The sequence below is a fragment of the Peromyscus maniculatus genome, chromosome 13, assembly GCF_049852395.1.
Source record: "Peromyscus maniculatus bairdii isolate BWxNUB_F1_BW_parent chromosome 13, HU_Pman_BW_mat_3.1, whole genome shotgun sequence".
NCBI lineage: Eukaryota > Metazoa > Chordata > Mammalia > Rodentia > Cricetidae > Peromyscus > Peromyscus maniculatus.
The window spans coordinates 59,630,757-59,652,961 of NC_134864.1; the positions used below are offsets into that span (position 1 = coordinate 59,630,757).

The window sequence follows — 22,205 nt, forward strand, 5'->3', positions numbered from 1 at the left end:
GGGACTGAGTTGCCTTTGGTAGGACTAGGAAGAAAAGGCTTGGAGGCGATAAAGTCTACTTTAAGACAGGTTGAGTGTGAGATCCACGAGATGCTCCCAGTATAGCAATCACGCAACAGGCGTTCAAGGCCAGGGCTCCAGGAAGAGATCCAGTTGAGATTAGTTGGTGGTTAACTGTAAGTAGATGTATTTACAGCCAGGGGAGTAGATGAGATTACCAGTGTGGCCAGTATCTGTGTGTGTGTGTGTGTGTGTGTGTGTGTGTGTGTGTGTGTGAGAGAGAGAGAGAGAGAGAGAGAGAGAGAGAGAGAGAGAGAGAGAGAGAGAGGAGAAGGAGAGGGAGAGGGAGAGGGAGGGAGGGGGAGAGGGAGGAAGGGAGAGAGGGAGGGAGGGAGGGAGGGAGGGAGGGATGGAGAGAGGGAGGGAGGGAGGGAGGGAGGGAGGGAGGGGCACAGTAACCAAAGACTCAAAGCAAGCACCTGTGGCTAAGAGACCAGGAGGTTGGCTGCCGAGGTTGGCCCTTACCACGATTAGCGCTGTCTGGGATCCCAGGACCACCCCCAGGCTGGCTGGCTTGTTAGTGGGATTCATAGGACTCATCTTACACTTACGACTGTCGTCACACGGTGAAAGGACACAGAGCAAGCTGAGTAGAGAGGAAAGCGTCCAGCAGCTCTCACGGGGCGGGGAAACACATTCGTACTTCATTTCCTATCAACGGTGTGTGGTGTGAGAAGCGTTGCCTAAAGGGGTGCTCATGAGACACTCAGTGTCCCAGGTTTTTATTGGGAGCTAATACTGAATCTGTCTGCTTAACATAATCCAGAATTCCAAGCTGGAGGGGAGCAGGTGTGCCACATGAACCGTATTGTTGGCATTGTGGGCACTGTGAACTATCTAAAGAGTGGCAAGACTCTTCCCAGACTAGAAGGTCCCAGGCTGCGCCCTACAGCAGCCTTTCCTAAGGATAGCAGACACAGGCCTTCCGGGTCCGGGTCTGCTCCATTACACACAGTAGGCAGCCGACACAATCGTTCTTGTTTGTTTTTGAGGTGGTCTCACTTTTCTTTCTTTCTTTCTTTTTTTTTTTTTAAAATAGGGTCAAGAATTTGCTCCCACAAGTGTGGCAATAATTGGTCATTCTATGGGTGGCCTCGTTGCCAGAGCATTGCTTACACTGAAAAACTTTAAACAAGATCTGATAAATCTTCTTGTCACACAAGCCACCCCTCACGTGGCCCCTGTGATGCCGTTAGATCGTTTCATTACCGGTGAGTACTGGTGTGGTCACACTGACCTCCTCTTGCCATGAGCTGGTCTCTAGCTATTTCCGTTAGAGTTTTATCTACGTGTTAGACACTCCAGGTGCAGATCCGCACTCCTATTCTCCCTGTCCCCAATCGCCTTCAATCCTAGCTTATCACTGAAAATACCGTCTATTGGTGAAATTATTAAGGCCACTCCACGTAGTTAAAAGGAGATTTATTTAATGGCGTAACTTACAAATGAAGGAATAGGTAGGTTGAGGGTTCTGGGAAAGACGCAGCAGTAGTCCGGCGATGTTCTCTGGAGAACTCTCCTCAGTCCACCTCTAGCATCCGGCCTCCCAGCAGCAAGAAAGCATGGCACATCCTGATCCCTGATCTCGGGTCTTCAGGCCCTCCCTTGGCCCCGCCTTGTGAGCGTGATAGTTACCAAAACCTCAATGGGGGTTGGAACTTCCAGACCAAAACTGGAATGGCTTCCCACTACAACTGTCGGTTTTCTTTTCCCAGCCAGGTGACGTGTGTTTGATGAAATCCGTAGGTATTAGAACTTCAGCTCTGTTATTCTTGGGAACAACTCTTCGTCCTTTAAGAGTTACGGATTTGAAACTTGCCAGATCAGAATCTCACAGTAATAACATGAAGGGACTTTGTGATTGAAATTGTTTACATCTTTTGTGCTGCTTCTAATAGTCTTCAGTGAGTAGATGTTCAGGGAGAGAATCAAGAACTGAAGATCATGTCTGCTGCCACCTTCTCTCCTGCATTTTGCACAGTACACGTAGATGAGCCACGTAGTTGAGTTAAAACGATTCCAGGTGCACTGAAAAATCATCTTTCAAGACTGAGCCTCTTTTTAAAGATTCTTTTCGTTGTTTTGTTTTGTCTTCTGAGACAGGGTTTCTCTGTGTAACAATCCTGGTTGTCTGCAACTCACTCTGTAGACCAAGCTGGCTTTGAATTTAGAGATCTGCCTGCCTCTGTCTCCCGAGTGCTGGGATTAAAGGTGTACACCACCACTACCCGGCTATTCTTCTGTTTTTAATTAATTAATTAATTAATTATTTTCTTTTAGTTCTTTGAGAGTTTCATACAACATGTTTTGATCACACTCACCCTTCTCCTCCAACTCTTCTCTGATTATTCCCCGGCTCCCTACCCAACATTTTGTCTTTCTTATTTTTTGAATCCAGAGCAATTTGTGCTGACAAATATTCTTGGATGTGTGGTGTTGCACTGGACAGTGGTCAGTTTACCAGAGGTTACACTTTTATAGAAAATCTTTTCTTCTTCTCCCAGCAGCTAATAATTACCAGTAGCTCCATGGCGTGGGGTGGGGCTGTGTGCCCAACTCCTCTCCTTGCTGGGATCCACTCTGGCTTGGACTTGTATTGCTTTTATAATCTGCTGTTGAAACCCACTCTAAGTTCATAAGCACAGCTGCCCGCCGTGTCCAGAAGAAAAGGTTTCCTGGTGGTTATCCTCTGCCTCTGGCTATTGCTCTCATTCCTCCCCTCCTCTGCCATGGTTCCTGAGCCTTGGGAAGAAGCAAGGTGCAGTTTGTATCTTCCCCTTCGGGCTGAACATTCTGTAGTTTGTTATTCTCTTTACCTTGGCCAGTTATGGGTCACTGGATTAACTGCCATCTACTGCAGATAGAAGCTTCTCCAGGTGAGGGATGAGAGGTGCATGGATCTATGGGTATAATAAGAAGTCACCAGGAGTCAGTTTGATACTGTGTCCATTTAGCAGCATAATAACAGGCTCTCCCTTAGGGACCAGGACCTATCTAGCTATAGGGGTCTAGCTTAATAATGGTGTAAGGTATGGGTTTCACCTTGTGGAGCAGGACTTAAATTTCGTCAGAAAGTTATTGGTTACTCCCATGATGCTCCTGCCACTGTTAGACCAGTGGAGGTGTCTTTCCAGGCCAGTCATTATTACAGCTTTCAGGGTTCATGGCTGGATATGGCTGATAATTACTTTTCTCCTCCAGTAGTTTGCGTAACATCTTTTAGCACTATTAAAGATAGGCAGTAGGGACACAGCGTCCAGGTCTCTATCAGCTTTGATTTTACCATTTTCTGTGACTCTATCATGTGGACTCTTCGGCAGTAGCATCTTTTTTATTTATTTATTTATTTTTAGTTCTTCTCTCACATTTTACATCCCCACTGCAGTTTCCCCTCCCTCCTCTCTCCCCAGTTTCTCCATCCCACCTCCCCTCTCCCCCAGATCCACAACCCCCTCCATCTTCTCTCAGAAAAGAGCAGGCCTCCCAGGGACATCAACCAAATACGGCTGCAATAAGACCAGGCACATACCATCCCTTCAAGGCTGGATGAGGCAACCCAGTATGAGGAAAAGTGTCCCACAAGTAGGCAAAAGAGCCAGAGACTGCCCAGCTCCCACTGTTAGGAGTCTTACAGAACACAAAGCTACACAACCATAATGTATATGCAGAGGACCTAGGTCAGACCCCCCTACAGGCTCCTTAATCTCTGGAAGCCCCCGTGAGTCCCTGTCAGTAGATTCTGTGGACCGTGTTCTTGTGATGTCCCTGACCTCTCTGGTTCCTCTGGTCCTTCCTGCTCTGCAGGACTCCCCAGCTCTGCCTAATGTTTGGCTGTGGGACTCTGCATCTGCTCCCTTCAGTTGTTAGATGAAGTCTCTCTGGTCTCTTTGATGACAGTTCTGCTAGGGTCTGGTCCCAGAACACTCTGCAGGCAGGACACACTAGGTCAAAGGTTTTGTGGCTGGGCTGGTGTCCCAGTCCCTCCACTTAAGGCCTTGCCTGGTTACAGAAGATGGCAGGTTCAGGCACTGTGAACCCCATCACGATGAATCACTCTCGTGGATTCCATGGAGTTTCCCTTGCACTAGGTTTCCACCTCGCCCCTGAAATGCCCCCCAATTCCAGTGGTTTCTCCTGGGATTTTCTCCTTCCCAGCAGCAGGATCTTGATGTCAAAATAGAGCCTTGTACTTGCTTAATAAAGCACACCCTTGAGCTACATTCTCATCTCCCGAAGAATGAATTTTCAGCACCGTCAGGTTTAATTGTTCTAAGGGACACAGTGGTCACCTCTGAAACTGCCACTCCGAAGTGATTCCTAAGTGTAGGACGCTTTTCCTGAGCTGCAGGGAGCTCAGTCTCTTTCTGCTTTCTGAATTCTTGTTTCATTAAATCAGAATTAGAATGAAAAAAAAAAAAGGACTTAAGTAGTCATGGATTTCAAGTTTTTGAGAGATACGCATGACTTTCAGAAGCAGATATCCTGTTTATACTTGGTGGAAATCTTACCTTTAAGTAAGGAAAGTGGTCCTGCACTGGGCCGGCCCTTAGAGGGTCATGGCTGACCATACCCTTCCTCACAGGTAAGAGGCACACATGCACTAAGCAGCCTTTCTCCTTGTGGCTCATGCTCTTATTCTCAGCTCATGATTCAGAAAACTAAACCTCCAGATTGCCTATTTGTTTTCTTTTTGGAGAGTGTTCATGTAGCCCATTTCCTATCCTGATCCTCCTGCCTCCTGTTGCTGAGGTTACAGGTTTGCAACACAATGTCCAGCTCATGTGCCCCAAGAAGCTCTTTCCAGGGCTGGTGTGGGCCTCTTCTGTGTCTTTATTGTAGGAGCAGGTACACTGTTGCTAAAAGTTTTCCTGTGTCTCAGCCAACTGGGCGTTGGGACAAATCTCTCCCACTCACGCCCCCCAAGTAAACACACAGAGGCTTGTATTAATTAAAACTGCTTGGCCATTAGCTCAGGCTTATGACTGACTAGCTCTTACACTTAAACTCAGCCCACTTCTGTTCATCTATATTTATCATGTTTCTTTACCTGTGTGCCATTACATGCTGTTCCCTGGATGGCAGGCTGGCGTCTCCTCACTCAGCCTTTCTCTTCCCAGAATTCTCCCTGTCTGCTCATCCCGCCTATACTTCCTGCCTGGCTACTGGCCAATCAGCATTTTATTAAACCAGTGTACAAAAGCGTTATTCCACAGCAGTGCACAAACACTCTCATTGAAATGTGGCAAAGGTGTGGCTCTGCAGTGGAGCTTGGACATTCACAAAAGGTTCTTGAGATGTCGGATAGAATTAGATTGGGAAGAGAAAGAAGGAGACCCAGCGATCTGCTCTTCTGTGTCTCATAATCTAGTGCTAACTTTGAAGACCCTGAGAATCCTTAATTTTGACTCTACAAAGTCATCTCAATGGTTAGTCAAGGAAAGAATAGAAAATATTTAATTTAGTAGTTTCCTAACTGTTTTAGATTTTAATATTTAGTTTTGTTGATATTTGTCCCGGGTTCTCCAGATGTCAGATCTTGGTAGACTTGGTGACGTCTCAGGTACATACTGTTGAGATCTTTAATGAGAACTTTGCATAGTGAATGTTTGAAGGCATGACCAGGATCTGATGGAGTGTGGCAATGCATTCAGTTTTGATGCTGAGAAAAATGAGATCTCCTTCGTCCTGTCTCAGTTTCGTAATCAACATTACAATTGTATTAGTTTTAATAGATGAAGTGAAAACTTGCCTGGAAAGTCATCACTTTAAATTTGCTGCCAGATTTAATGGGTAGAATCCTAAGCCTGAGATTTTCTTCAGAAGTGTAATCCTAAAATTAGTATGGCCCTGTTCTGATAGATTGTACTGTAGGAACTTATGTAGTGATGTGTGGTAATGGTTGTCCAAGGCAGGGTTCCTAAGCCTTCAAAAACTGGGACAGGGAGAAGTATATGTATTTTTTTTGAAGACTAGTTTATTGGGGTAATACACATACAAAAATGGACATAATTAATGGACACATTGTGATGGGATTGAACAGGGCATATGGCACTAACGTCATGGATGTCGACAACTCCTTTGCCAAGTTTATAAGTTTCTTTGTTATGGTGTATGGAGGACCATTTTTGTTAGGTACAGAGCTGTGAACGTGATCAAAGCTGGTACAATTTGGCCCCTTCCTTTACGGACACCTTTAGAGTTTGTACTCAGTATTTGTACTCTGACTTATTGCAAATGTGGATTTTTGTACTCTGACTTTTATGCAAAGCTAAATGACTTTTCTCAAAATAGGGAAATGTGAATAACATTATTTATAGACCAAATAGCTTAGGCAAAAATTCAGATAAATATTAGCATTATAAGTATGGTTGCATGAAGTGGCTTATTTTTCATTGTTTCCTTTTTATTTCCTTCCAGAGTTTTATATGACTGTAAACAACTATTGGATTTTAAATGCTCGGCACATAAATTTGACTACACTTTCTGTAGCTGGAGGATTCCGGGATTACCAAGTTCGTTCAGGACTGACTTTTCTACCAAAATTAAGCCATCATACCAGTGCCTTATCTGTTGTGGTAATTATTTTAAAGATTCTATATAGTAATATAATAGACAAAATGGACCAAAAGGGAAATAGTATATACTATTGCTTGTAAATGAGTGCTGAGCTAGTGGAGCAGGGCTGTGTGTGTGTGTGTGTGTGTGTGTGTGTGTGTGTGTGTGTGTGTGTGTGCGCGTGCGTGCGCGCGCTCATACACACACATGGGCATATGTGTGAGAAAATTTGAATGAAGATGAATGTGTTTAGAAGGCAGAATCATGGATGCTTATGCCAGAGAAAATAAAAAGGATGTTAGAAACCTTGAAAATAATACTCTCCAAAATAAGAACCTATCCATTAATTAGAGGTGTAACTGTAAGAAAGTATGGACTAAGGGGCTGGGGATTTAGCTCAGTGGTAGAGCTCTTGCCTCGCAAGCACAAGGCCCTGAGTTCAGTCCTCAGCTCTGAAAAAATAAAATAAATAAAAAATAAAAAAAAAAGTATGGACTAAACACAAGGGGATCTAGTCACATCTGAGTGTGAGAGTGTATATAATACTAATAGAACGTCAGACACATCCCATCCTCCTGAACGCTAACTTTGAGTAAAGATTTACCAGTTGCTAAGTAAAATATGCTCTTTGATAGTTGAAGTGCAAATAGACCCCGATAAGCTTGCTGATTACTAATTACCCTTCCCTGCTAGAACGCTGAGTATTTGATCTTTAATTAGGATCCATAGCCTTTGTAAAGTGAGCTCAAGTTTCCTTTAGAACTTCTTGTAGACTCAACCGTGATGTCATCTGTTAAGATCTCTACTTCAGAGGTGCACACAGACTGTGCAGAGTGTGGTCCACCTGTCCCCTGTGCTTTGGTGAGATGGTGGTAGACAGTCACTGCTTCTCAGTTGTTCTTCTGTGTAACTGCTGTTGCCTTACTATTTATCCATTAATTAGCTCCTTACCGAGTCCTTCGTTGTCTTATGCAGAGGAGAAATTATTATGCAGGTCTGTCGTTACCATTTTCTTCTAACTAGAAAAATGGGGATACAGCCAGAATAGCTGTGATATTAATTTAATAATTCTCTCAGACATCAGTATTGGTGGTGTGAATCTTGTTTTCGGAGTTGAGTATCTTAGGCAGGTATTTGCTGGAAGTCCTCAGAATACCCAGTGTCACTCTCCAGTAAACGTGGACGATGAAGTCCTGTGAGATCAGGCATAGTGTATGCACCGTCCTCGACCTGCAGCATGATGTTGCATCCTGCACGCTGGTGCTGGTCTTCCAAGGAGCATTGCCCATTTGGTCCCACTTGAATACGCGATCACATGATTGTGTGTCCTTGTCCTCTCTAATCCATTTGACAGTGGGTTGCTCTCACTAGTTTTATATCTCCGACGAAAAGATTTTATAACAGAATTTTCCCAAGGTTGTCTGTCGTATAACTTGACTTTTGTTTTTTAACTCTCAAATAGTTTATATTTGCCTACGTGGTTATATGTATGCTATTAAAATCAGTTAAGAAGTAACAGTTTTTCAGTGTTTACCACAGGAGTGGTTAAATTACATTTATGTTCACTGGGACTAGAAAAAATGGTAAGAAGTTAAGACCATAATTGTGTTTGTAGCTTAGGTGAAATTGCTGTCATATATTTCCTTGTGGGTAATAGTATCATAAATACAAATGAACTTTTACTCTGTGGGTCGGTGGGTGGTTTCTGATTCAGGGACCTAGGCTGATACCAGACACCCTGTCTGGAATACTGTACTTCCCAGATCACTTTAGTCATTACTAGTCCAACTGGTGAGAAAGAGGAATCAGCCTGGGGAGGAGCACAGTGTCTGAAAAGGCACCCATTGCTTCTGCTCATACACCGTTAGAGGAAATATTGTTACTTCTTAAAGCAAGAGAAGCCAAGGGATTTAGCCATGCTATTTGTTGTAGAGAAGAATGAATGCATTTTAGCGTACACGCAATGGTTCCATGAGCAACCACCCTTATAAAGTGTATTGATTTTTGTTAAATTTGTTCCTTAACCGTTTCATGAGCGAATATAATGTGTTCTGATTCCTCTCCCACCTTCTTATTGCTCTCCCACCCCTCCCAACCTCCTTCCCTCCAAATCTTTACTCCATATTCTTGTCTGTCTGTTTGGGTTTGTGACCCACGGAGTTTAACCAGGGCTATCTGTGTGACCGTGAGTTTGGATCTGTCCACTGGAGCCCAGTGGTCTTACTTTAGGCACACAATTGAATGCCTTGTCCAGAATCTGTCAGTAGCCAGTGACTAAGCAGTAGGGGAGGGGCCTCATGAGCCTCTCCTCCATCCATAACTGAGTGTTGCAGGGCTAGTCTTGTACAGGCCCAGCGTCAGTAGCCACAGCTAATGTCAGCCCCTGCCTGCAGTGGTTGTGTCCTGCCTGGAAGATGGCTTTTCACAGCTGTGCTCCTTGTCGTGGGGCTCTGTGCTCTCTGCCCTTCTTCTACAGTGTTCTCTGGGCCTTAGAGGGGGGGGGGTGTGCTTTATCAACTCAAAGAAAAGGAAGCACTTTTGTTTTCTTCATTATGGTAAATGCTGCCTACTAGTAGTTGAATTATTATTATTATTATTATTATTATTATTATTATGCTCAGAGGCTAATAAATCTTAGAACCATAGAGAACTCTGGTTGTCAGATTTTTTAGTAATTAAAGTGCTATATATTTATTAGTAAAAGGGGTACAGAGGAATAAGAGTTATAGAGCATTAAAATGATCAATATTATTATGTGAATCTATGGAAATGTCATAATCAAATGCCTTACTTTGTGTAGTTAATACATGCTAATAAATATTTCTCAGGCATGCTTCTGCTTCTAAAGTCACATCTTAGAACTCACCAAGTAGTAGTTCAGTCAAAGCTAAAATCCTGAAATATCTATTGGAACTTCTACATTTATATAAAAGTAAAAGTAAAAATCTTTAGGTAAGAAAGAGCCCTTTATTTAATAAGATTTCTTATTAAAGGAATGTTAAGCTCAAATTTTTAATTGTGTTTTTAAAATGTTAGATGTTAATACCTCAGCATAGGCTCTTTGGATATGTTAATTTTTAAAGGATAATATAAGCTTGAGAACCAGAAATGACATTTATGGAGTTATATTATTATACAGGGAATAATATATTAGGATCATCTTTTATAAAAATGAATCATTTTAATTAAATAATTATACAATATAGTAAAATTAACATGTGTTTCTAAATATTAGTTTATGAGACATCCAACAAATGGTAAATGTACTTGATTTACTTCTTTTTTTTTCCCCTTTTAGAGCTCGGCAGTGCCTAAGACCTGGGTCTCAACAGACCATCTCTCCATCGTATGGTAAGTTAGAACTTCCACTGGTGATTTGTCATAGCCCTTCTCTCTCATTAGTGCAGAAATTGGTTTTCTAGCTTTCATAGAATTTGGCCTATAATGACGTCCAAAAGTGAAAGATTAATAGGGGTTTGAGCTCAACACTTGGCTCTTGCTTGTTGGACCATGGTTTCCTTGACAATCTGGAACATTGCCTTCTGAAACACAAGTTAAGTCGCTCTGAATGACGCCAGCATCAAATACTAAATTTAAGGGTTTGTCGTAGCTGAGCAGAGTCAGATGTGCCCCAGAGAATACTTTCCGAGCTCCCAGCCGACCCCTGCACTCAGGTATAGTTAATTCAGTGATGGCTGCTGTGGGGGTCCAGTGGAAACAAACTAGAAGTTATTAGATGTATACCTAATGTAAGCAGACCATAGAGGTTACACATGGACCAAGAATTGCAAAGACTCCAGGGTCCAGTGGAAACCAACTAGAGGTTAGTAGATGTCTACCTAATGTAAGCAGAACATAGAGATTACACATGGACCAAGAATTGCAAAGACTTCAGGGTCCAGTGGAAACCAACTGGAAGTTATTAGATGTATACCTAATGTAAGCAGAACATAGAGATTACACATGGACCAAGAAAAGCAAAGACTCCAGGGTCCAGCTCCTTGTGCTCTGACTTTCAGATTCTCTTTGTCCTTCCTCTGTCTGTACAAGACAGTCTTCAAGGTCCACGCAGGGCAGGCATGTAGGGTGGCTGCATGTAGGGCAGGCGTTATGTGTGCCTGTAGCTGGATGTTACCTGGGCAGCAGATCTGTTCTGCTGTCAGATATCCAGAGAGATTTCCTTTGCTTTGCTCTTACAGGTTCTAACCTTGATGTATATGCTTAGTCAGAATGATTTGTTGAATACATTTTTAGTGCACAGCATTAAAGGAATATAATATACTCCATTAACTTATAGGATTGTGTATATTTGAATCAAAACTGGCCGTTGATGGCTTCTGGGGGAGGGAGAGTCACTTTTCTTTGAGATATGGTGGCTGGTAGAGTCCTCATTCCCTGTGGATTACCCCACACTCATGCAAGTATGCGTGGGACTTAGTGAGTTAAGTTTGGATTTAGTGAGTTAAAAAATGAATTTAAGAGGAGGACATGAAGTTGGGATGGAGATATGATGTGGGGGTTGTGGGGATAACTGAGGAGGAAACATGGTGTAGATATGGTCAAGGTATGAAATTTTCAAAAAAATTAAAAAACGATAATTTCTAACATATATTTTATTTTTTGTTATGTTGCCACCTTAGTACCAATTTCAAATTGTAAAAAAAAAAAAATAAGTATTTTTAAGAAAATTTTATCCGTAACACTTCCTTTATTTTTTAGGTGTAAACAACTGCAGTTGACTACAATTCGAGCCTTCTTTGATCTTATTGACGCCGATACCAAACAAGTATGCACTTCTAAACCAAAAGCTTACTTTAGCCAAGTGAGAGCTTTGGTTAGCACTAATAGATTTCATTCATTTTTAACATGGATACCAAGAGAAGCCTGTACCTTGTGTCAAGTCGAATTAGTTCTGAAATGGAAATATCGTTAGTTCTTCTGATGCCATCCACAGACCATTAACTCAGGAAGCAGTGAAAATAAAGAACACAGGTCCTTTAGATCTTCCCTCGGGTCTTTCTCTGCACGGGTCAGAAGTTTGATACCCATCTCTCCAGCCCTTATTTCTAACTTACGAGAAATATTTATAACAGACCAATCATTTTTCTTGGTAACGTATGAGAGCATCGTAATTGTCTTATGAGGTGCTCTTGAACCTGTTTTAAAGTGATCTGTAGCGTATGGATAAGATCCAAATGTACGCCATCCTCCGGTAACTCACACTCACCGGAGAGTCAGCCGGGCACCGCCTCAGGTTGAGCCGTTTCTGTAAGATCTCAACTCAGCCGTGGTTTCCGAGTAGTTCAGTTAGAGCGCAGGAGTCACCCACCATAGCCCGTCCAGAACATCGTGCTTCTCTCATCGCTTTCTTCACGACTGCTAATGAACTGTGCTGGGGATGATTTCAGCAGGATCAAGAGCCTTGTTGTGCTCATCAGCTTCAGTTTCTTCTGCGAGTCGAGAACAAGCTGGGGTTACTCATCTTCAGCTGCCTTCCCCCGTCATCTTGCAGTGTACCTCTGCTCCATGGGAATGGTCTTGAGAGCCTCGGCTTTGGCTTCCTCCTCCTCCTGGAGAAAATATTAGTGTTTGAGGTCTTTTTCATTATGACAGAGCAGTGTAGCCCCAAATCTTAATAGTTGTGTAACTTTAGATAAGTGTTTATGTAGCTAGAGTTTTCCTGCCTTGCCCACAATCAGGACAAATCTCTGTCACCCGCCAGTCCCACAGCCGCTCAGACCCAACCAAGTAAACACAGAGACTTATATTGCTTAAACTGTATGGCCGTGGCAGGCTTCTTGTTAACTGTTCTTATATCTTAAAGTAACGCATTTCTACAAATCTATACCTTGCCACGTGGCTCGTGGCTTACCAGCATTTTCACATGCTGCTTGTCCTGGCAGTGGCTGGCAGCGTCTCCTTCTGCCTTCCTGTTCTTTTATTTCTCCTCTGTTAGTCCCGCCTATACTTCCTGCCTAGCCACGACCAATCAGGTTTTATTTATTGACCAATCAGAGCAACTTGACATGCAGACCATCCCCCAGTACAGCCAAGTGCAGACCATCTCAGACACCTGCACTCAGGCCCATGGTCCTAATCATCCTCTATGCAAACCTGCTGGGTAACGCCACAAAGAACCCAAGAAGGGCTCCCACAGGACATACATTAACATCCCACAGCATGTTTATTTCTCTGTGCCATAGTTTTTTTTTTTTTTTTTTTTTTTTTTTTATGAAAATGTAGATAACTACTGTCAGAGTTTTTTTATGAGGATTAGAGTTAATATATTGTTTGAGAACAGTACCTGGCTCAGAGAGAGTAAATGTTGACTCTTTATACTTGAAATAATGCTTTATCAAATCACCATGTTGTAAATGATCTAGACTGTATTAATGTTCTTTCTAGATAACTCAAAAACCTAAGAAGAAATTGTCTGTGTTGACTCACCATTTTATAAGACACCCAGCTAAACAGTTTGAAGAAAACCCATCAATACTTTCTGACCTAACAGGTTCGTGATGGTGACCTTTAAAGCTGAGCTTTGCATTATTGTGTTGGATGAGTGTGTTGTTAGTACACAGCTGTTAGTATTTGGTACACGTGGGAAACTGGGATACTTCAAGTATTATGGTCCTGTTATTTACCGATTTCCCTATCATGGTGCTAACGAGTTCTTGGTTTGAAAGGGAAAAGTAGAAAAGCAAATTGTAAGATACTGATCAAAGTTTGTGCTGGAAATAACTTGATAAATAGAAAGGTTTTAGAGTTGCATGCCCTTGTTTTTTCTGGTAGTCACCAAAAGTAAGAGCTGTATTGTAACACGAATCTTTAAAAGTCTTATTAATAAAAACCCAGAGCCAGATATTGGGGTGAAAGCTGAAAGATCAGAGGAACAGAACAAGCCAGCCACAAGTTCTTACTGCTAGGAAATCCTCAGCCCCAGAGAGCTACTTCCTGTATACTCACGCCTATATACCTTTCTGTGCCCTGCCATCTCACTTCCTCTCTCCACCCAGCTCTTTTACTTCCTCTCTGTCTGTACAGACCTCCAAACCTCTATGGTTAACTAGTGCTGGGATTAAAGGCGTGTGCCACTACACTTGGCTTTGTTCTTGGTGTGGCCTTGAACTCACAGAGATCCAGATAAATCTCTGCTTCCCGGAATGCTAAGATTAAAGGTGTGTGCTACCACTGCCTGATCTCTATGTTTAATATAGTGGCTGGTTTTATCCTCTGATCCTCAGGCAAGCTTTATTTGTTAGAGCACAGATAAAATATCACCACACTGTATTATTTATAACATCTTGGTTTCTCAGTGTTGTTATTCTTCAGCCTTCTTTTGAGTTACTAGCATATCATTTGCTTGATAAATTTGCTTGTAAGCATATCCTGTTGGACTCCTTTAAATGTTTTGCTTGGGGAAAAGTAATACTCATTTCCCTCTCTTGAGAATTCCATTAAGCTAAAGACTCTGAGTGGATGCATAATTCGTCACCTGATAGGAACACTGTTGATGTTAAGCACAAAGAGCATGTTTCTGGCTTTGATCTTTTAAAGTAGCTGATGTTCAGGCAACCACTTGTTTGTGATTGTTAATAAGTATTTATCAGAGTTCAGAAAAGAAAGAAAAATTTTTATATGGAAACAAGACAAATAAACTAATTTCCTTCACATTAAGGGACATCTATGTGGGTTCCAGTAAAAGTGTCCAGATGGTCCTATGTGGCTTATAATGTAAGTATTCTATCAGTGTATTTTTATCCAAATTTATTCTCATATTTAGCTTTACAAGTTAAGAAGTTTTAAAAACAAATCATAGTTTTCCCATGATTTAATAATAAATATTGAATCTGTTCAACTTCCCTATTTTATCATAAACTTGGGCCCTTTTTCTTTGTTTCTCAATGTATCCAGTTAAGGATCCAAATGAGGCCATACATCACTATTGTTTGATATGTCTGATATTCCTCTTCAATATATTTTTCTTTCTTTTATTTTCTTTGAAATTTTTTGACAAAGTATCAGTCAGTTTTTATGATGGAATCTCATACTGGTTTGATTTTGCTGATTGCATTTCTGTGGCTGTTCAGTAGATTCCTTTGCTAGCTCCTCCCAAGATTTAGTAGTTGGATCTAAATGCCTCATAGATTCAGTTTTTATTAGGGTTTTTTTGTTTGTTTGTTTGTTTGTTTGTTTGTTTGTTTTGCTTTTCCTAGGCTCTCTTCCCGAGATATGAACAGTTGGTAGGGAAGGTCTGAATTAATTAATGTAGGAGGATACAAAAATGATGATATTCTATTTCTGTTTCATTTATTGATTAGGATACTGCACAGAAAAAAATTTCACTTTATCTACTAAATTTGTCAAAAGTAAGACAAATCCCAAAGGAAAGAATAACAAATGCTTGACTTTTGGATTTTTCCTCATATGTACTGGCTGTTAGAATAGAGTGAGCTTGGTAGCGTTCCTCCTGGGTGACTGCTGTTTACTCATGTGTATAAATGTTAGTGTTCCTCCTGGGTGACTGCTGTTTACTCATGTGTATAAATATGTTTGCATCCCTTCAGGTCATTGATCCTAAAGTTGTTCTTTGCTGACAAGTTAAAGCCCTTTCAAGTCTGGCTCTTTCTCTTTGCAATCCAGCTGCTTAATTCTAGTTTCTCTTCTGTCCTCGCTGGACAGTGTGACAAAATGTTTCAGCTCAGTTTTTGCCTCTCCTGCTCGGTTGCTTGAATTTGTGATTTACTTAAGGAATTGTTTTATTTAGGAAACGTTACCTGCAAACCATAAACCTGGCGTATGGTTATTAGGTTGTCATTTTTGGACCTTTTCAGTAGCCAGAGTGGTTGAAAGTTCAAATATCACAGCCATGCATGGTGGTGCAGACCACATCCTTAGTCCCAGCACTTGGGAGGCAGAGGCAGGAGGATTGCCAACAGTCTAAAGCCAGCATGATCCACAGGGCAAATCCTGGACCAGCCACTGCAATGAAATGAAACCCTGTCTCAAATAACAAAACCAAACCGCAAAAACAGTAAACAAAGGAAAATCCTCACACACGTGAATGCGGTAACCCTGGTGCTTCCCGGACAGCTCTGCCACTACTGAGTTTTTAATCTTTTCCCTCCTTATCCTTCTTTACCTTCCATTCCTAGCCGATCCGTTCTTATAACAGCAATAACATAGAATTTATTCTTGTTACCGTGATTTTTTTTGAATGATGAAATTATTCACTCATTATCGTTAAATTGCTTTTGTTTTTCTCTTTCTTAGGAATCTGATAAGATTTATTTTACATTTCCTCTTGCAAATCATAGGAAAACCTTCACTCACATCTACTGCCAGAGCACCATGCTGGTAAGATGGTTGGCACGTCTCATTTAAATGTGAAAAGCTGTTGTTCATCCTTTTAGTTTCAACTACTGGTCTAATAAGACTAGCCATAATGATCGTTAAGTTTAGTCAGGTGAAAACAGTTGTTTGGAACGGTGTTTTGATTGAGAATTATTAGGCACAGCTATTTATAAATATAGTTATTTATCTATAACTGATATTGTGCTCTTAATGTCTACCTTTGAGTCTTCCATCCTCTTCTACCTTAGAGTCGCTCTATTCAGGATGAGGAGTTGCACTGGTGTTAGTTTTTAAAGAGTAAGTGTAGCTGACGAAGCTGTCTGAGTGGAGTTTTAGGAAATGAACCTTGTTTTACTATTTGATCACATCCTAAAACACAGATGCTTTTTATACCAGATGTTCTTTAGGGCAGCCGAGTGACCATGATACAGGTTCACACTGTCAAAGCAATGGCTTTTTCTTTTTAATACATACCTGCCTCCATCAGTCCCTGGATTCGGAGACTCATGGCCAAACATTGGGCTGAGCTCAGTTGTCCTGCTGAGGAGAGGGAGAAGGGACCGTAGGCGTCAGGGGGGTCAGGGACATCAGAGGAAAACCTGGCTCATGGGAACTCAGATTTCTGAGTGACAACAACCAGGGAGCCTGTGTGGGACAGACGGAGTCCCTCGGCATGTATGTGACAGTTGTGTAGCATGGTCTATCTGTGGGACTCCTGTATCGGGAGCCATGCCGTCCCTGGTGCTTCGGCTGGCTCGTGGGAACCTGTTTCTCATGCTGGATCGCCTTGTCCAGCCTGAATACAGGGGAGGTGCCGGGTCTTATGGCAGCTTGATGTGCCATGCTTTGCTGAAGCCCATGGGAGGCTGGCCCCTTTCTGAGCGAATATGGTGGAGGGGTGGGTTGAGGGGAGGGAGGAGAAATTGGGAGGACAGGAAGGAGGGGAGGCCATGGTCAGGGTGTTAATTACCATAAGGTGATATGCGATTTAAATTTTTTTTCAATTTTTATTGTAGAACTTGTAAACCTATATAAAAGAAAGGAAAAAAATATGATAATTAATTATTTTATAACCAGCACACAGTTTTAAACAATCATCAGCATTCTGCCTTTCTGACTTCATTTATTCCTGACTTCTAAGTTCTGGAGTTGTGAGTGTCCATGAATAACCACACTAACCTGCAGCTCCGGCCTGTCTTCCTGCTTCAGAGTATCTCATTATTGTCTCGAGGAACCGGAATTATATAAGCATTTTGCCTACAGAGAGAGGAGAGAAATACTTACTTGTCATTTTCCTTTATCCTTAAAAAAAAGTATTTATTTATTTATTTATTTATTTATTTATTTATTTATTTATTTATGAGATCAGAGACTGCCTGACTCATCATTTTCTCTGAGACCGTAACTTTTTGGCCTCAGAATGGACTTTATAAGCATCAGTTCGATGAAAGGATTGGTCTCATCATTGCTTTATCTTAGAGTCTAAGGCAGCTTAAGGAGTTGCCTCGGCAGTGCCTACATCATCCTGCACTCTGGTGGATTTCAGTAGCATCAGATCCTGGGGATCGCTTTGGCTTCCATGACAGCCAGAGTAAAAATCTCAGGTGGTGATGCTTTTAAACAACCAAAGCTAAATGTAGGACGCTTTGCTTAAGAGAAAGAAAGAGAGAGGAGGGGAGGGGGAGAGAGGAGGGAGGGAGAGGATAGAGGGGGGAGAGAGGGAGGGGGAGAGGGGAGGGAAGGGGGAGAGGGGAGAGAGAGGGGGGAGAGAGAGGAGGGAGAGGGGGAGAGAGAGGAGGGAGAGGAGGGAGAGGGGGAGAGAGAGGAGGGAGAGGAAGAGGGAGAGGGGGTAAGAGAGAGAGAGGAGGAGAGAGGGGGAAGAAAGGGGGGAGAGGGGGAGAAAGAGAGAGAAAAAAGAAGAAAGCAAGGCAGTCCATTTTATAGCATCTAATTCTGTGCTGATGAGGTAGTAGCTACCTTCAGGGTCCAGCCTTTGCAGTTGGGTTTCAGACTAAACACATGCCTGGTGATACAGAAGTTATGTCCTGGTAGTCAGACGAGAATGTAGATAATAACGTGAAAAGCTGTGTGTAGGCTAACTTTTAAATTTGAAGGTATTTGTTTTTAACTTCCTGACTGGGTGTGTGTGTTTCTAGAAAAGTCTCTCTAGTTCATACTTACTTTGGTTAGAAGGTAGGTCATTATATGTAACTCACATGGACATTGTGAGGCTGGACGTTTGGGGGCAGCAGTTAGAAATACTTAGGTCATGGGCTGTACAAATGCCCTGAGGTCACTCTCATGCCACTCTGTGGGTCAACGGCTCATCTAGTTAGTAGTTAGTAGTTAGTAGTTTACTCATGGCCTGCCCTTGACCTGTGTGTGTTTTAAGAACATATTGAACGTTTCTTAGTCACAAACTAACCACTTTGTTTTCCTTGATCCTAACTATCAATGTTTCCATATATCATATCTATCTATATAAAAGGAAAGTATTGGAGATGTTTGTTTTATATCATTGTTTTCTGTTATTAACCAACAGGATACAAATAGTTGGATTTTTGGCTGCATAAACAGCACATCTATGTGGTAAGTTGTTTGAACCACTTGCTCATTTTTCTTACCATGAACAATGCTTAGAAGTTAAAAATTCAGAATACGTATATGCATTTATACACACACACACACACACACACACACACACACACACACACACTAGTTTTTTTTTTTTTTTCTCTTTGGTTTTTGAGTAAGGTCCCATTCTGTAGCCCAGGCTGTCCTGGAACTTACTGTGTAGCTCTGGATGGCCTGAAACTCACTGTTAATCTCCTGCATCAGCTTCCCCAGTGCTGAGACTATAGATGTGAACCACAACACATGGCCAGAAGAGCTTTGTGTGCTCATCATGTTTGTTTTACTGATGTATCAAATTGTAATTTGTATATTTTAAATTTTGATTACTCTGTGTGTGTGTTACACATGCCCGTGTATGCACATGCATGTGTGCATGTTTGTGCTCTATATGTATATGTGCTGTGTGTGTGCACATGTGCATGTGTGTGTGCATGCTTGAGCACACACGCCATGGCGTAAGTATAAAGTTCGGAGGACAGCTTGGGGAGCTGGGTCTCCTCTTTCATTCTGGGTTCAGGCTGTCAGGCCTGCACTGCAAGAGCTTTTTCCCACTGACTCACCTCACCGGTCCCGACGTTGTCTTAAATGAAAATCAAAGGAGATTTATAACTCGAAACTTTTTTTTTGACATTTAACTAATCGATTGTTTGGAAAAACTAATAGTTCCCCCCCCCCAGGGGAATTTTATGGGCTTGTATACATTACAGCTATACAGTCTCTACCCTCCAGGGCTGCAGATGGTTTTTCTATAGATTACAAATGTCACAACTATACAATCTCTCCAGTTTTTCTATAGCCTACATACGTCACAGGTATACAGTCTCTACCCTCCAGGGCTGCAGATAGTTTTTTTGTATAGATTACATACGTCACAACTATATAGTCTCTCCCCTCTGGGGCAGCAGATGGTTTTTCTCTTTACTCTGAAGTTTCTTTGTAAATTATAATGCTTGAACATTTGTCCTCTAATTATACCTTCATATTTATTTCAAAGCCGGCAAGGGGTTGATTTATCATGGAAAGCTGAGCTGCTGCCAACGATTAAGGTAAATGATAGCTTTAGACTTGTATATTTAGGTAAAATAATTCAGCTGGTAGACATTTTAGAATGTGCCCTTTTTAAAAGTCTCAGGAGTCTTTTCTTTGGAAATATATTTGACGAGGAGTAGCAAAGAGTTAGCTGTGTTTTGTTTATTTTCAGACTAAAAACTGTAAGTTGACAACTTGCTGAATCTGTTGCAGCCAGGGAGAATTTTTAAATTCCTTTTTTTTTTTTTTTTTTTTTGGTGGGAGGACGGGGTGGAATATGTTTAAATGGTTCATTCTAAAACTATAAACTGGTTAATGTATTCTGCTGAGAATTCAGTTTGGTAGGAAGGACCTTGCAGTGGGCAGTAAGTATTTCAAAGAGATGCTGAGTGATTTTCTAGATTACATATCACATTGTAGTTAAGCAGTTGGGAAACTCTTGTATCTAGTTCTCCAGGGTGGTAAATCACAACATGGAATTACTTAATAATTGTCAGTGATTTCTTTAAGTGACTCCGGTAAGTTCGAAAGTCTTTTTAAAAAAAAAAAAAAATGATTAATTTGCATAGTCTCAAAATCTATTATGGAAAACACAAAATAAGTCTGTAATGTGATGAAAACATCTGTTCCGATTTCCAAATTGTGTTTATTATAATTTACAGCCTCATCTGGGTTTGGTGGTTTCCGTTTCCAAGTAAATCCATCCCTTAAAATAAAACATGCTTTTCTAGCCGGGCGGTGGTGGCGCACGCCTTTAATCCCAGCACTCGGGAGGCAGAGGCAGGCAGATCTCTGTGAGTTCGAGGCCAGCCTGTTCTACCAAGTGAGTTCCAGGAAAGGCGCAAAGCTACACAGAGAAACCCTGTCTCGAAAAACCAAAAAAAAAAAATAAATAAATAAATAAAAATAAAAAAAAAAATAAATAAAACATGCTTTTCTAATGAACTCAGTTGTGAAACGGAAGACATCTAGCCGGTCCCAGGCCTCTCCCATTGATACCCATTGAGTTATTTTTTCTCACGGACACTGATTTCTTTATTGAGGACGCAGTACTGGGACCTGCCCTCCAGTCACGTCCTCTTCATCACTGGGTCACGTCGTCAGCCTCTGGCTTTTTATTTCTGAGGTGGGGGAGGGGCCACACTAAGTGTGTGCTTGCTGCCCTTGAATTCTTCATAGCCCAAGTGGGCTTGGAACCCACGCACCTCCTGCCCCAGTCGCCTGAGTGGCCGGAATGTTAATGTGTGTAAACAGTTAACTCAGTGTTCATTGTACTGTCAGAGAGCAGCTTTAAAAGAAGCATCATGTCAGGGGCATAGTCACGTAACAACTCCGGTTGGTTTTTGTTCTGTTTTGTTTGTTTATTTTTTGCTTTGGTCGCTCTTTGGAATACGAATATGATTTGTGTTTGTAAAACAAATGTACAAAGAAGCAGTTTTACTCAATAGCATCTTAAAAAAAAAAAAGTCCATCTCTGTGTCTTTCCTAACCTTCCAGGCAAAAGCCAAACAAACAGAGGTCTCAGGATTGATCTGATTGTAGAACTGTATCTCAGTCTCTTGAGATGCAATGAGTATTCCCTTCAGTTTCCAACCTGGGGATTCTATCCATTTTATAATTTCCGGGAGGAATGAGTGACTAAAGACCTTATAAAAATACTCCGCCCCTGCTCTTCAAATGCATTTCTTAGCCGGGTATGGTGCACGCCTGTAACCCAGTGCTTAAGAAGAGGAGGCAAGGAAGACAGCCAGGTATTCACACAGACGGCAGCATAGTGAGGACTTGCCTTTGTATCGTGAGAACGTTTCCCAAAACATGTAAATTTCACAAGTAAATACTGTTTTTTTTGTTATAAATCTACAAAGACTGAAAACTGTGTTTACCAAACGGTAAGCCCATATTTGTTCTTAATTTAGGAATCAGATGTCTGGATAGCCAGAAAACAAACTGCTCCAGCTATCTTCTCTGTGTATCTGGCTATCCTAGAACTCACTCTATAGACCAGGCTGGCCTCGAACTCACAGAGATCCATGTGCCTCTGCCTCCCGAGTGCTGGGAATAAAGGCATGCACCACCACTGCCTGGCCACAGTTTTCTTTTAAAACATAAAAATGAGGGAATAAAGCAAAGTATGGTGGCTCATGCCACATGTGCTACACGGTAAGCTCAAGGCCAGCCTAGTATGTTTCCAAAAGTTAATAAGTAAATAAGCTAGCATAGGCCATCGTGAAGGCAAGGGTACTTGTTTAAAGGAAAAAGCATTGCTTGTTGAGACTTAACGAAGATCTTAAAGATTCCTCTAAGTTTTTCCCTGGATAAAAATGTCCTGAAGGTCTCAGACTGACACTGTGTGCTTAATTTTCCTCCATGTGACCAGTGCTGTAGTCCCAGGGCTCACTGTCAAATGTAGCTTCCATTTCCTTAATTAGGACAGTGCAACGTGTTCAAACCAGGCCGTAATTTCTAAGTTGCCCTTTCTCCACATCAGAGGTGTACAAATAAAGAAATGTGATGAAATGATTAAGTGAAGATACTTCGTAGGCTTTATGCATATTAATGTCATCTGAACAGAG

At 41.7% G+C, this 22,205-nt stretch overlaps 1 protein-coding gene across 1 annotated transcript in view; it reads left to right on the plus strand.

Moving 5' to 3' along the window:
- Pgap1 (post-GPI attachment to proteins inositol deacylase 1) overlaps positions 1 to 22,205 on the plus strand; it is a 66,124-nt gene that overhangs the window by 14,833 nt on the left and 29,086 nt on the right. The window contains exons 4-12 of the mRNA XM_006974873.4: positions 1,100 to 1,271; positions 6,478 to 6,635; positions 9,914 to 9,966; positions 11,335 to 11,401; positions 13,021 to 13,126; positions 14,294 to 14,349; positions 15,889 to 15,972; positions 18,512 to 18,558; positions 19,598 to 19,649. Coding sequence (XP_006974935.1) covers positions 1,100 to 1,271; positions 6,478 to 6,635; positions 9,914 to 9,966; positions 11,335 to 11,401; positions 13,021 to 13,126; positions 14,294 to 14,349; positions 15,889 to 15,972; positions 18,512 to 18,558; positions 19,598 to 19,649 — 795 coding nt within the window. The remainder of the gene's footprint in view (positions 1 to 1,099; positions 1,272 to 6,477; positions 6,636 to 9,913; positions 9,967 to 11,334; positions 11,402 to 13,020; positions 13,127 to 14,293; positions 14,350 to 15,888; positions 15,973 to 18,511; positions 18,559 to 19,597; positions 19,650 to 22,205) is intronic.